The sequence below is a fragment of the Quercus lobata genome, chromosome 5 (genome assembly GCF_001633185.2).
Source record: "Quercus lobata isolate SW786 chromosome 5, ValleyOak3.0 Primary Assembly, whole genome shotgun sequence".
Lineage (NCBI taxonomy): Eukaryota > Viridiplantae > Streptophyta > Magnoliopsida > Fagales > Fagaceae > Quercus > Quercus lobata.
Genome location: NC_044908.1, coordinates 65,344,771 through 65,356,713, shown reverse-complemented (window position 1 = coordinate 65,356,713; position 11,943 = coordinate 65,344,771). Strand labels below are relative to the sequence as shown.

Sequence of the window (11,943 nt, the reverse complement as noted above, 5' to 3'; positions counted from 1 at the left end):
AAGAGTATGGCTACTATAAGTTAGTACCTTGGGCCAGGAGGACTAGGATCGTCAAGGGTCTACCTTCGTCATTCAGGTATTAGAAATCCCGTTTCTTTTTTGTGTCCAGGGACGATTTTGAGACCCCTTCTAGCGAGGCTTGGGGTGATATCCCAAGGTTGCTCCGTCGGTGGGGAACCCCGAACTTAGGTGCGTCAATGTTTCTCCTCGTCTGTTAACTTTCATTTTGCTTATGTGACCGTCTCTAACCCCTTTAGTTGTTTCTTTGGCAGTTAAGAGACGACCCAAGTTAAAAATCAAATACCAAGATCGTGTTGAAAAGGCGATAGAGTACGCCAGGACGATTGAGAGTTGGAATTGTAGATCCACAGACGCTTGCATTCTATTGCTTAGGCCTGGACCCATCTCCCTACATCTTGCGCAACATCAACATCAAGGGAAAAAAGAGTAAGTATTGACTTCATCAGTATTAATTTTCTCGTGTGTGCTTGGATCTTTCTTTTTTCTCTCCTTCCCTTTTTTCTTAAGTGTTTTCTTTTTTGTAGAAATAACGACCAGGTTCAATAAGGACATGTATGCCAAGATGAGGTCCAAGAAGGACGAGCCTTTGTCGAATATTGGGAAGAAGGGGGTCCGCATCACGAAGAAGGGTCCGTCCGTTCCCCCAGCTACAGACGCCACTCCCATCGTCTCCGGGGTTGAGAATGTAAGGATAGTTTCTCCGACTACGTCGGTTGAAGAGATCCCTACTCCTTCCTCGAAAAGGCAGCGATTGTCGAGTAAGGAAAAGGAAAAGGAAAAAGTTGGTTCTTGCCCACCTACTGTTTGGGATGACGAGGGTATGGCCGTGGAGCTGGCACACGGGCTTGTGAATGCTGAGGATCTCAAGGTCTTTTCCGGGGTGCCACTCAACGAAGTTGCGGGTCAACACGTACACAGGATCGTCCAGGTAAAATACTTCTGTACTTTCTATGTTCCTTTTTTTTTTTTTTTTAATTACTAACGGACTCAGTTTCCTTCACCAAGTGTTGGGGGAGAATCTCCACATTGCTTCTGAATGCCTTACCCAAGAGGCCAAGGTGGCGTCTCTAGCATCCAGGATGGAGGCTTTGGAGAAGGAGAACTCCACGCTGAAGAAGAAGCTCATTGACTCAATGGACGAGGCTGCCACTTTAAAGGAAAACGTCAAGGTTTTGAATGCTAATCTTAGGGTTGAGCGTCAGCTAAACTTGGAGAAGGACGACCAACTTCAGGCGGCCAAAGAAAAGCTCAAAACCATTGCTGCCAGGTCCGTTGAGGCCTTCCAGCAAACTGAGGAGTATGTCACAGTGCTCTTCAGTTGGTATTTCAAGGGCTTCGAGCTTCTGCGGAGGTACCTCGTCAAGCATCCCACTAGAGTTGACATGCCGAACCTGAATCTTGAAGTGGTGGATCAAGAGATGACGATGGACGAGGCTGCCCAGTCTTCGGCTCCTGAGGGTGATGCCCCCGAAAAGACTCCTGGTGATAATGCCCCTTTTGGTGACGCCCTTGCCATTGACGATCCTTCTAGTGACGCCCCTACTGATGCCTAGACCTGACACTTATGAAAAATTTTATTGTATGTGCCCATTATGTTTTGGGCTTTTTGTACATCTGATAGTAGTTTCTTTTTAATCTATTTTGGGAACAATGTTTTTCGGCCCAGTGTTTATGGGTCTTTAGAAAGAACAATGATAATTGCCCGTTGTTTTTGGGCTTTAATTAATTTTATGATTACGTACTTACTTGTTTATGTGATTGTACTTTGTTGGCACTTGATATGCTTGTGGTTTTTTGCGCTCGTCCATATCTTGCACTTGGCAAAAACTTTTAGCTGTGACCTTTCCCTTCCATTCGTTATTGATTTGCTACTTAGCCTGCAACTCACAATCCTTCAGAGGGGCTTGGATACAGCCTGAGCTTTGTTTTGATTTGTTGCAAGGTTCTTGTCATTTTTTTTTTATGTGGATTCGTCGGTAACCTGCATCCGTTAAGCGGAATCTTGTCACTTGCGCCCACTAAGGGATTTTGTTATATTTGTGACTTCGTTAGTAACTTACATCTGTCAAGGTGGAATCTTGTTACTTAGCCTTTTGACTTACACCCTTTCAAGGGATTTTGTCATATTTCTTACTTTGTTAGTAACTTACATCCGTCAAGGCGGAATCTTATTACTTAACCTTTTGACTTACACCCTTTCAAGGGATTTTTTCATGTTTGTGGCTTCGTGGGTAACTTACATCCGTCAAGGCGGAATCTTGTTACTTAGCCATTTTATGTTGTACGGTTGACTAGACCTGCTTACACAAAGACATTAGATAAATAATTCTTTTATTAATTTCAGGAATGAATATATTTGTTTGTTACATCTATTGGTGGTACTTCTTTAAAAGCTTAATGTTTCATGGCCGAGGGAGTCTCTGTCCATCCATGGTTTCCAGGTGATAACTGTCTTGCCTTGAGTAGTGGACGACTCGGTAAGGTCCTTCCCATGTGGAACCCAGCTTTCCTTGTGCAGGGTCTTTAGTTGCTGTTGTGATCTTGCACAGGACAAGGTCACCTATGTCCAGTTGTCTGAGTTTAACCCTCTTATTGTAGTATTCGGCCATCTTCAGCTGGTACTTTGTCATCTTGCTGGAAGCTTGGTCTCTTACTTCGTCCAAACAATCCAGGTTAAGTCACAGTTCATCGTCATTGCACTCTTCGTTGAATGTCTCTCGCCTGATGCTTGTTACTCCTACTTTGACCGGGATTACTGCTTCAGTGCCGTAGGTAAGCCTAAAGGGAGTCTCTCCTGTTGGGGTTCTGGCCATGGTTTTGTAAGCCCACAGGACATTTGGTAATTCTTCTAGCTAAGCACCCTTCGCGTTGTCTAGCCTGGCTTTGATAATCTTGAGCAGTGTCTGATTCGTTACTTCTGTCTGTCCGTTTGCCTAGGGATGCCCTGGGGATGAGAACTGGTTCTTGATTCTAAGGTTTGAACAGAAGTCTCTGAAGTCTTGGCTGTCGAACTGCCTCCTATTATCTGATATAATCGTCAATGGAATCCCGAACCTGTAGATTATATTCTTCCACACAAAACTCCAAATTCTTGCCTCGGTGATAGTTGCTAGAGCCCCTGCTTCAACCCACTTTGTGAAGTAATCAATAGCAACTAGTAGGAATTTTACCTGACCTTTACCTTGGGGTAGTGGACCTACGATGTCGATGCCCCATTACGCGAATGGCCATGGGGAGGCTATTGTCGTCAGTCTCTCTACTGGAAGCCGCTGGACATTCCCGTATTGTTGGCATTTGTCACACTTCTTCACGAGCTCCACTGCATCCACCTGCATAGTAGGCCAGAAATAATCTATTCGTATTACCTTGTTTACCAGGGATTTGGGGTTGGCGTGGTCGCTGCAAATTCCTCAGTGGATTTCTTCCAGTATGTATTTGGCTTATTCTTCGTCGACACACTTCAAGTAAGGCATGGAAAAGCCTCTCTTGTATAAGGTGTCGTTGAGGATTGTAAATCTGGCCACCCTCTTCCTGATCTTTTTAACTTCTTCTATATTCTAAGGGAGGTGCCCGTCTTGGAAGAAATATATTATTGGTGTCATCCAACTGTTTGCGCTCTAGATTGTGAATGTTGGGACTTCTTCAATGCTGGGGTGTTTCTGGACTTCCATCGCCAAGTCCATGCTAACCTCCCTTTCTTCTGACGATGCTAGCTTCGAGACTTCGTTTGCCCCCATATTTTGACTTCTTGGGATATGTACGAATTCTACCGTATCGAACTCCTGAGTCAGATGTTTCGTCAGCCTGAGGTATTTCTGCATTCTCTCTTCCTTTGCTTCGTACTCCCCCCTGATCTGCCCGATCACTAGCTTTGAATCATTTTGGACTAACAGGTTCTTAGCTCCAAGGGCCTTTCCGAGCCTCAATCCCGTCAGTATCCCTTCGTATTCAGCTTTGTTGTTGGTAGCCAGAAATTTCAGTTGGACTCCATACTTGAGTATCTCTCTGTCAAGGGTGGTTATGACGACCCCTATTCCCCCCTCCTTTAGGCTGACGAACTATCAGTCTGTATCGTCCATCGCTCGACTTCGTCGGTGAGACTGTCCTCGTCCGAAAATGTGAACTCTGCAATGAAGTCTGCCAAAGCTTGTGCCTTGATTGCTGTTCTGGGATGGTACTCAATGTCAAATTGACTGAGTTCAATTGCCCACTAGACCATTCTTCTGCCTCAGGTTTGTTCATGAATTTCTTGATTGGTTGGTCTGTCATCACCAAGATGGGATTCTCCTGAAAGTATTGTCTTAGCTTGCGTGAGGCTACTATTAATGCAAACGCGATCTTTTCAATCCGTGAATACTTGGACTCAGCCCCTTGGAAAGCTTGGCTGACGTAGTAAACTGGGAGCTGTTTCTTGCCTTCTTCTCTAATCAAGACTGCACTCACTGCTGAAACTGACACTGCCAGGTACAAATATAGGTCTTCCCCTTACTTGGATAGGCTTAAGAGGGGTGGACTACTCAGGTAACGTTTGAGTTCTTGGAACGCTGCTTCACATTCATCGGTTCAGGTGAAAGCCTGTTTCAAGGTCTTGAAAAAGGGTAGACACTTGTCCGTAGCTCTAGAGACGAACCTGTTTAAAGCTGCAATCCTTCCTGTAAGCTTCTGGACTTCCTTGACGGTTTTGGGCGATGCCATGTTGATTATGGCTTGCACTTTCTCCGGGTTTACTTCTATTCCTCTTTGGGACACCATGAGTCCCAAGAATTTCCCTGAAGCTACACCAAAAACACACTTACTAGGATTCAACCTCATCTGGTATTTTTTTGAGGGTGGCAAACGTCTCCTTCAAGTCATCCAGATGTGTGAGCTCTTCCTTACTCTTAATGAGCATATCATCCACGTATACTTCCATGTTCCTACCAATCTGTTGGCTGAACATTTTGTTCACCAGCCTCTGATACGTAACTCCGGCATTCTTTAATCCAAAAGGCATTATCTTGTAACAGCAGAGTCCTTGACTCGTGATGAAAGCAGTCTTCTTCTGATCTTCTTTAGCCATCCTTATCTAGTTATATCCTAAGAAGGCGTCCATGAACGTCAGTAACTTATGTCTGGCTGTAGAGTCCACTAGCTGGTCTATTCTTGGTAGGGGGAAACTGTCCTTCGGGCATGCTTTATTCAGGTCTGTGAAGTCTACGCACATCCTCCATTTTCCATTTGCTTTCTTCACTAGGACGATGTTTGTGAGCCATTCAGGATAGTACACTTCCCGGATGAACCCTACCGTTAACAACTTGGTAACTTTATCGGCGACTGCCTGGTTTCGTTCTGAGGCGAAGGCTCTTCGTCTTTGCTGGACGAGTTTCCTTTCCGGGTTCATATTCAACTTGTGCTGGATGACTTTTGGAGCTATGCCCGGCATGTCCTCATGGCTCCATGTGAAGACATCTAGATTTTCTTTGAGAAATTGGATGAGCCTTGTTCTTATTTCAGGGCTTAACGGCATCCCTATCTTCGTCGTCTTGTTTACTTCTCCTTCAGCCAATTCTACTATTTCTAGAGCTTCCATTTTTCCTTCTTCCTTCTCTTCAATCATCCATTTATGGTTCTCCTTTGCAGTCAGGACAACCTGATAACACTCTCTGGCTAAGACTTGATCTACTTTTACTTCGTCGACACCGTTATTTGTTGAGAATTTCACCTTCAAACAGTAGGTGGACGTGGCTGCTTTCCATTTGTTGAGCGTGGGCCTCCCAATAATGACATTGTAAGATGAGGGGCAATCTACCACTAGGAAGTCTAACTGACGTGCCAACTGCATCGGGTAGGTCCCCACTATTACTATCAACGTCACTATACCCCTGGGATACACCTTGTCTCCACTGAAGCTGACGAGGGAAGAGTCAAATGAGCGCAGTCTCCTTGGATCTAGCTTCAGCTGCTGGAAAGCAGGGAGGTAAATGATGTCTGTGGAGCTACCGTTGTCCACGAGGATCCTTTTGGTATTGAATCCCTTTATATTCAGCATTATAACCAAAGGGTCATTGTAGTGCTGCTTCACTCCCCTGGCATCTGCTTCACTGAAAGACATGTCTCGGTCCGTTTGTTGCTGCTTGAACGGAGGTATCGTGTGGACGCTATTCACCAGCCTCTAGTATGCTTTCTTGAGGGATTTAAATGATCCTCTTGAGAAGGGCTCTCCTGTAATCGTCTTTATCTCCCCGATCACATCCTGTAGAGGTTGGGACGGGCAGTCGTCACTCCTGGAAGAGGACTCATGCTGGCTCTTATTGCCGTCCCTGAACTTATTATATTCCTCATTCTTCACATATTTCTGTAATTTCCCTTTCCGTATCAACTCCCCTATTTGCTCATTTAGGTCCCTACAATCTTCCGTGTTGTGGCCGTGATCCTTGTGGAATCGGCAGTACTTGTTCTTATCACGGACGTTAGGGGATGAGTGTAATGGTCTCGGCCATTTGAGATAGTGCTCATCCTTAATCTGCATTAAAATTTTGTCAACAGGCATAACTAGAGGAGCAAATTTTACCGTTTGAGGACCTTTGTCATCCTTTCTTTTGTTCCCATCATAGTTCCGACGATCTGGGCGCTCCCTCTTTTGACCCCTACGCTTGTCTTCCTTCTTTCCCTTGTCTCCTAGCTTCCTTGCATCCTTTATGGCTGCTAAAGCGTCTTTAGCATTCATGTACTTCTGTGCTTTTAGGAGCATCTCTGCCATCGCCTTTGGTGGGTTCTTCGTAAGTGAAGCCACGAGATCTCTGGATCTCAGTCTTGCTTTGAAGGTCGTCAACTGCACCTTGTCATTAGCTTCGTCCACCTCTAAAGTCTCCTGAGTAAAGCGTTTCACGTACGACCTCAGGGTTTCCTTCTCTCCCTGTCTAATGGTGAGTAAATGGTCCACCGGCCTCTTTGGACGGTACCCCCCTATGAAGTGACATAAGAAAGCATTGCTCAATTGCTCAAAGTTGTCAACGGACGATGTCGGTAACTTTGTGAACCATTCCCTTGCAGCTCCTTTGAGAGTGGTGGGAAAGGAACGACACAATATCTCGTCGGGTGGCTGTTGAAGACCTAGCGTCGTCTTGAAGGTATTAAGGTGATCCTGAGGGTTTCTGAGTCCATCGAACGGCTCAAGCTGAGGTAAATAAAACTTTGACGGCACGGGGCATTCAAATACCACCGCGGTGAAGGGTGAATCCGTGGCCCTTACCATTCTGTCTACGCTTCGGTCTGTCTTATCCTTGATGGCGTTCCTCAGTTCGTCCATCTCCTTCCTCATCTCTCGAAGGACGTTAGAATTTTGTTCATCCGGAGTAATTGGTCTTTGATGAATGCTTCTCCTATGGCTATCTCCTTCTCCTTCCACATTATCCTTGGATCGATTCTCCTCCTATTGAGCCTGTTGAACTTGTTGAAGCCGTAGCTTCATTTCCTGATTTTGTTGGGTGAGTTCTTCAATGGTGGCTGCAAGAGCTTGAACTTGCTGAGCCAAGGCTGCGGAATCTGGATTGGGTTCCATCTGAATGTAGAAGTTGATGGAAACTACGTTTTCAAATATGAATCTGAAAATGTCGTCCCCACAGACGGCACCAAACTGATGAAGCGTGAGTTCGTAGTCGAAATGGGCAGATGGAACCAACCTCTAGCCTGCGTGAATGTATCCTCAAAGATGGTCACCGGTGTGGTGCCTGTCACAACGTCTCCGATGCCAAAGTCAGAATAGGAAAGCACTTTGTGAAATGAAACGGATTAGCAAGATAATAAGGGGTGTTTCTTAGTGAAAAATGTCTGTATCTTCTGTTGATAATGTGAGGGTTTTATATATGTGGCTTTGGTTGCTAGCCGTTGTGGTCGTTAATGCCTTTCTTAGTAACGCCTCCTGCCTAATAATGAGGCTTTTAATAGGCTCCCAACGGTCTGCATGGCTGGTTTTGTAACTGCCCAAGTCATCGATTGACTATATTGAATAATTTCCCTATCCTCGTTAGTGGTGACTGGTTTCTTCGTCATTCAAGACAACTTCGTCATGAGTGTTGGCTTCGTCTAGGAGACGTAATCTCGTCATTCCCATCAAATATCATATGAATTTATTGAAAAACTTATACAATCTAATTTCATGTCTATATAAATATATTTTTAGATAAGTATATATATACAAATATAATATTATATATACTTAAATCAAGTTTTTATGTTCACAACCTTGTTTATAAATACATTATTATGTTTGAGCTTGACTTGTAATAATCAAACCTAAACTTAAGACTTAAACTTGGTTTATTTTCTAAACAAACCAACATAAACAAACTTTTTGTCAAGCCAAACTTGAGTTGTTTATAAACTGCATGGTTCTGACAAAAACAAACCATACACAAACACACACACATTTTTGTGCAAAGGTGCTGACTGGTAGATCAGTGTAAATGAGCATGTGAAATATACATTACTCTAAACACAAAGGAGTACTTGTTTTATCATTTTTTTTTAAAGCCGGAGGCTTCCTTCCATAAGAAACATTGAAGAGGGCATTTTGGATTTTAGTTGCTTTATTTGTGTATTTGGTACAAAACAATTGGCTAATCTATATATATATATATATATATATATATATAAAACCGAAGCCTCTGCTGGCACCACAATTTTCCACGTCAGTACATTATTTAAAAAATAAAAATAAAAATAAAAACATTATAACACCTCAAAACCCTAGCAACCTTACCCCTCTCTCAAGTTAAGAAATATAAAGCCACAGTTTCTGCAAACTCTCTCTCTCCAAACGTAAATATCAAATTCAACCCCTTTAATTTCTCTTTATATTTTTGAGACTTCTATAGAGCTATAGTGAGCTATGCTGATTTTGTTTTTTTTTTTTTTTGTGTGTATAGATGGTTATAATACTCCAGTATTCCAAGAGAAGTTTGTGTTTTCGTTAATTGAAGGCCTTAGAGAGATAAGTGTTGCAGTTTGGAACAACAATACAAAAGAAGATTTCATTGGCAGTGGAAAGTAATTACTTTGTCTCATATTTTTGTTTTTTGAATTGATTTTGTGTGCTTTTTAGACCCTTTTGGATCAATTTTGTTAATTGGGTGTTTTTTTTTTTTTTTTTGATAAGGTCCAATTGGGGAAGGTTCTTTCAAAGGGTTATAATGACCGCACTTGGTGTCTGTATACTAATAGTGGGGGGTAAGTGCTATAAATTACTAACCCTTTTAAGTGTATAATCTGTTTCTAAAATTATCTATAATATTTTGTCCTCCGAAAATTTTATCTCTTTAATTTTAGTATATTGTGTTTCTTAAATTATAAACAGATTTTCTTTGTTTCTTATTTTCAATAATAAATCATTTTATTGCAATACCGGTAATTGTTTGAGAAATCCAATATGTTCATATCTCTATAGAATAGAGAATAGTAGAAGCCAATTTTATTACAACTACTTAGATTGAGTTGACTTAATTTCGTACAATTACAAAGTATAGCATGAAAGATAATAGAATTAATTGTTGTAATTTTTATTTTCTTTCCATGTTTTGAATTTCCATGTTTTTATTGTTGATGAGAAATTAAGGCTCAGTTGCACAATATGTGTAAATTCTTCAGAAGGCTACTTTAAATAGTAAGTCAATGTGTCTCTTACATTTAGGAATTAGTTAGAATTATTTTCAAATGATTGTACCAATAAAAGTGAATGTGTATAAATTTTGTTTAACTATCCCATGCATTGCACGGGTTAACGACTAGTAAAATAGATAGTAAAAGATAATTCTGAAATAATAAAGTAGACGAACAAAGATTACTTTAATAAGCACTACAAATTACACATCGGTTGTAACTTTAAGTTTTATTAAAACTGATTCTCAAAAAAAAAAAAAAAAGTTTTATTAAAACTAAACATTATAATAGATTATGAAATAAATAAAGAAACTCCTTTTAAATGTCTTTAAATTTTTATGCTTGAGTTTTAATCGAAATAGTAATTAATAATGAGTCATATGATAAAATTATGTCGTTGAACTCGTGGTGAGCAATGAGCATCCCAAATAATAACTCTTAAATGTCAACATGTTGCATGAATAGTCTTTTTAGGAGTAGCCAGGTGTAGGTCCGTCTTAAGTTCCTAGCCATAGGTTCAAGAATATTCTATTTACTCTAAACCATTAACATCCGAGGATACCAAAAAAAAAAAAAACAAAAAAAAAAAATATTTTATATCCTCAAACACTATTTTAGCATTTTTACAATCTCATTTTACAACTCACTCAACATCTTAGTTTCTATTTTTATATACAACTCATTAAAATAATATAAACCATCCCATCAAATAATAATATAAATATAAAATGAGTGAGAGAGAGAGAGAGAGAAATGGATAAAATATATTATTTTAGTTTACAAACTCATGAATAGTAAGTTCTTATATTTAGAACTTACTATTCACATGTTGTAAAAAAATTTAGGTATACATCTCCGAAAGTAGCTCTTTTTTAGATGGTTAGTGGCTATTTTAGCAACTTGGGGGGTTTTACACCCCCAATGCAAATGCTCCATATTGAGGTAGCTAAAATATATGCTATTTGGTCCAAAGTAGAGTAAGGTGTTAGACACCCAAGTACACCACCTGATCATTTAGATCATTCTCCATTAATGTTCCTAGGCCATATTCAATCAGTGATCCCACTAAGTTAATTCCATAAGCTAAACATGCACAAGATTTAAAAGGGATTGTCTTAAAAAATTGTCTTGCTCTAAGTTACTCTAGAAAAGGAAACTCCATTCATATGCATACACTCACATCATGCAAAGTATCATTCAATTAAGCAGGAAGATCTTAGGGTTTATAGAGAGTTAAGATCAAATATTCTAGGACCACACCATTTTCCACATCATTTGTCACAACTATCATATGTGGCCAACTGTAAGTAGTAGAGAAAAAGTTGTGGGTTAATTTGAAAGTGACAGACAACTAATTACAGTCTATCATGTAGGATAATTATGGAAAATGATGTGGTAAAGGTTGTGATTTTAGAATAGCTCAATTAAGATTTCATTTATACGATCTCAAATGAAGGGGCATATGCAAGTTTTCAATATGCATCCACATGGATAGAGTATGTGTATGCACCTTGGTGGTTGGTGCATATGCATGTTTTTAGTATGCATACACATGGATAGAGCATCTGTATGCCCCTTTTATGCATCTATATGCACCTTTATGCATACATATTACCAATTTAAAGGTGAATCTAGTATCACATAATTTAAAATATCAAATGGTAGGCATCAGATACACTATTAAATACAAGAAATAAGCATGAAATAGACTTTTGTTTCAAGTGAAATAAAAAGAGGATCACATTTTGCTGATGATGGGTTTGGGTTGGGTCGCCAATGATGATATGGAAATGGAATGTGAATCATCACCTTCCTCTGTTTTAAATTATGAGGCTTCGATATACAAATCATTCTTCACCATTCACAACCGTAATTACAAATTTTCAAATGCAACCAAAAATCCCAAGACCCATCAGAGTGAAATTATTAACAAATAAATAAACTTACTATAACAACAAATAAATAAATAAAAATCAACTTATTGTTCTTGATCAAGTTTTTGTTAATCTATGAATTCTAGTGCAAATATTGTGAAGTCAAATGTGACATCTCTCTCTCCAAGTCACCATTGCAATGACAACACAAAAAGCGTGAGTTGAAATCACAATTTCTTTGAAAAATAAGTTAAATCCAAGATTTTGGCTTCTAAAATCATGAATTGAACTTACGTTTTTTAAGTACCACAACTTTCAGACTAGTTTCTTTTTTTCTTTTTCTTTTTGAGATAAAAAATAGAACTTTCAGACTAGTTTCACAAACACAGGTTTTTAATTTTTTTTTTCTTTC

General features: G+C 40.1%; 1 protein-coding gene across 1 annotated transcript; it reads right to left on the bottom strand.

The window, feature by feature from the left end:
• Nucleotides 1-6,172: 6,172 nt before the first annotated feature.
• LOC115990960 lies at nt 6,173-7,321 on the bottom strand. The gene has a single exon (XM_031114725.1). It carries the CDS (start codon nt 7,319-7,321, stop codon nt 6,173-6,175), a length of 1,149 nt encoding a protein of 382 aa, XP_030970585.1.
• Nucleotides 7,322-11,943: the final 4,622 nt, after the last annotated feature.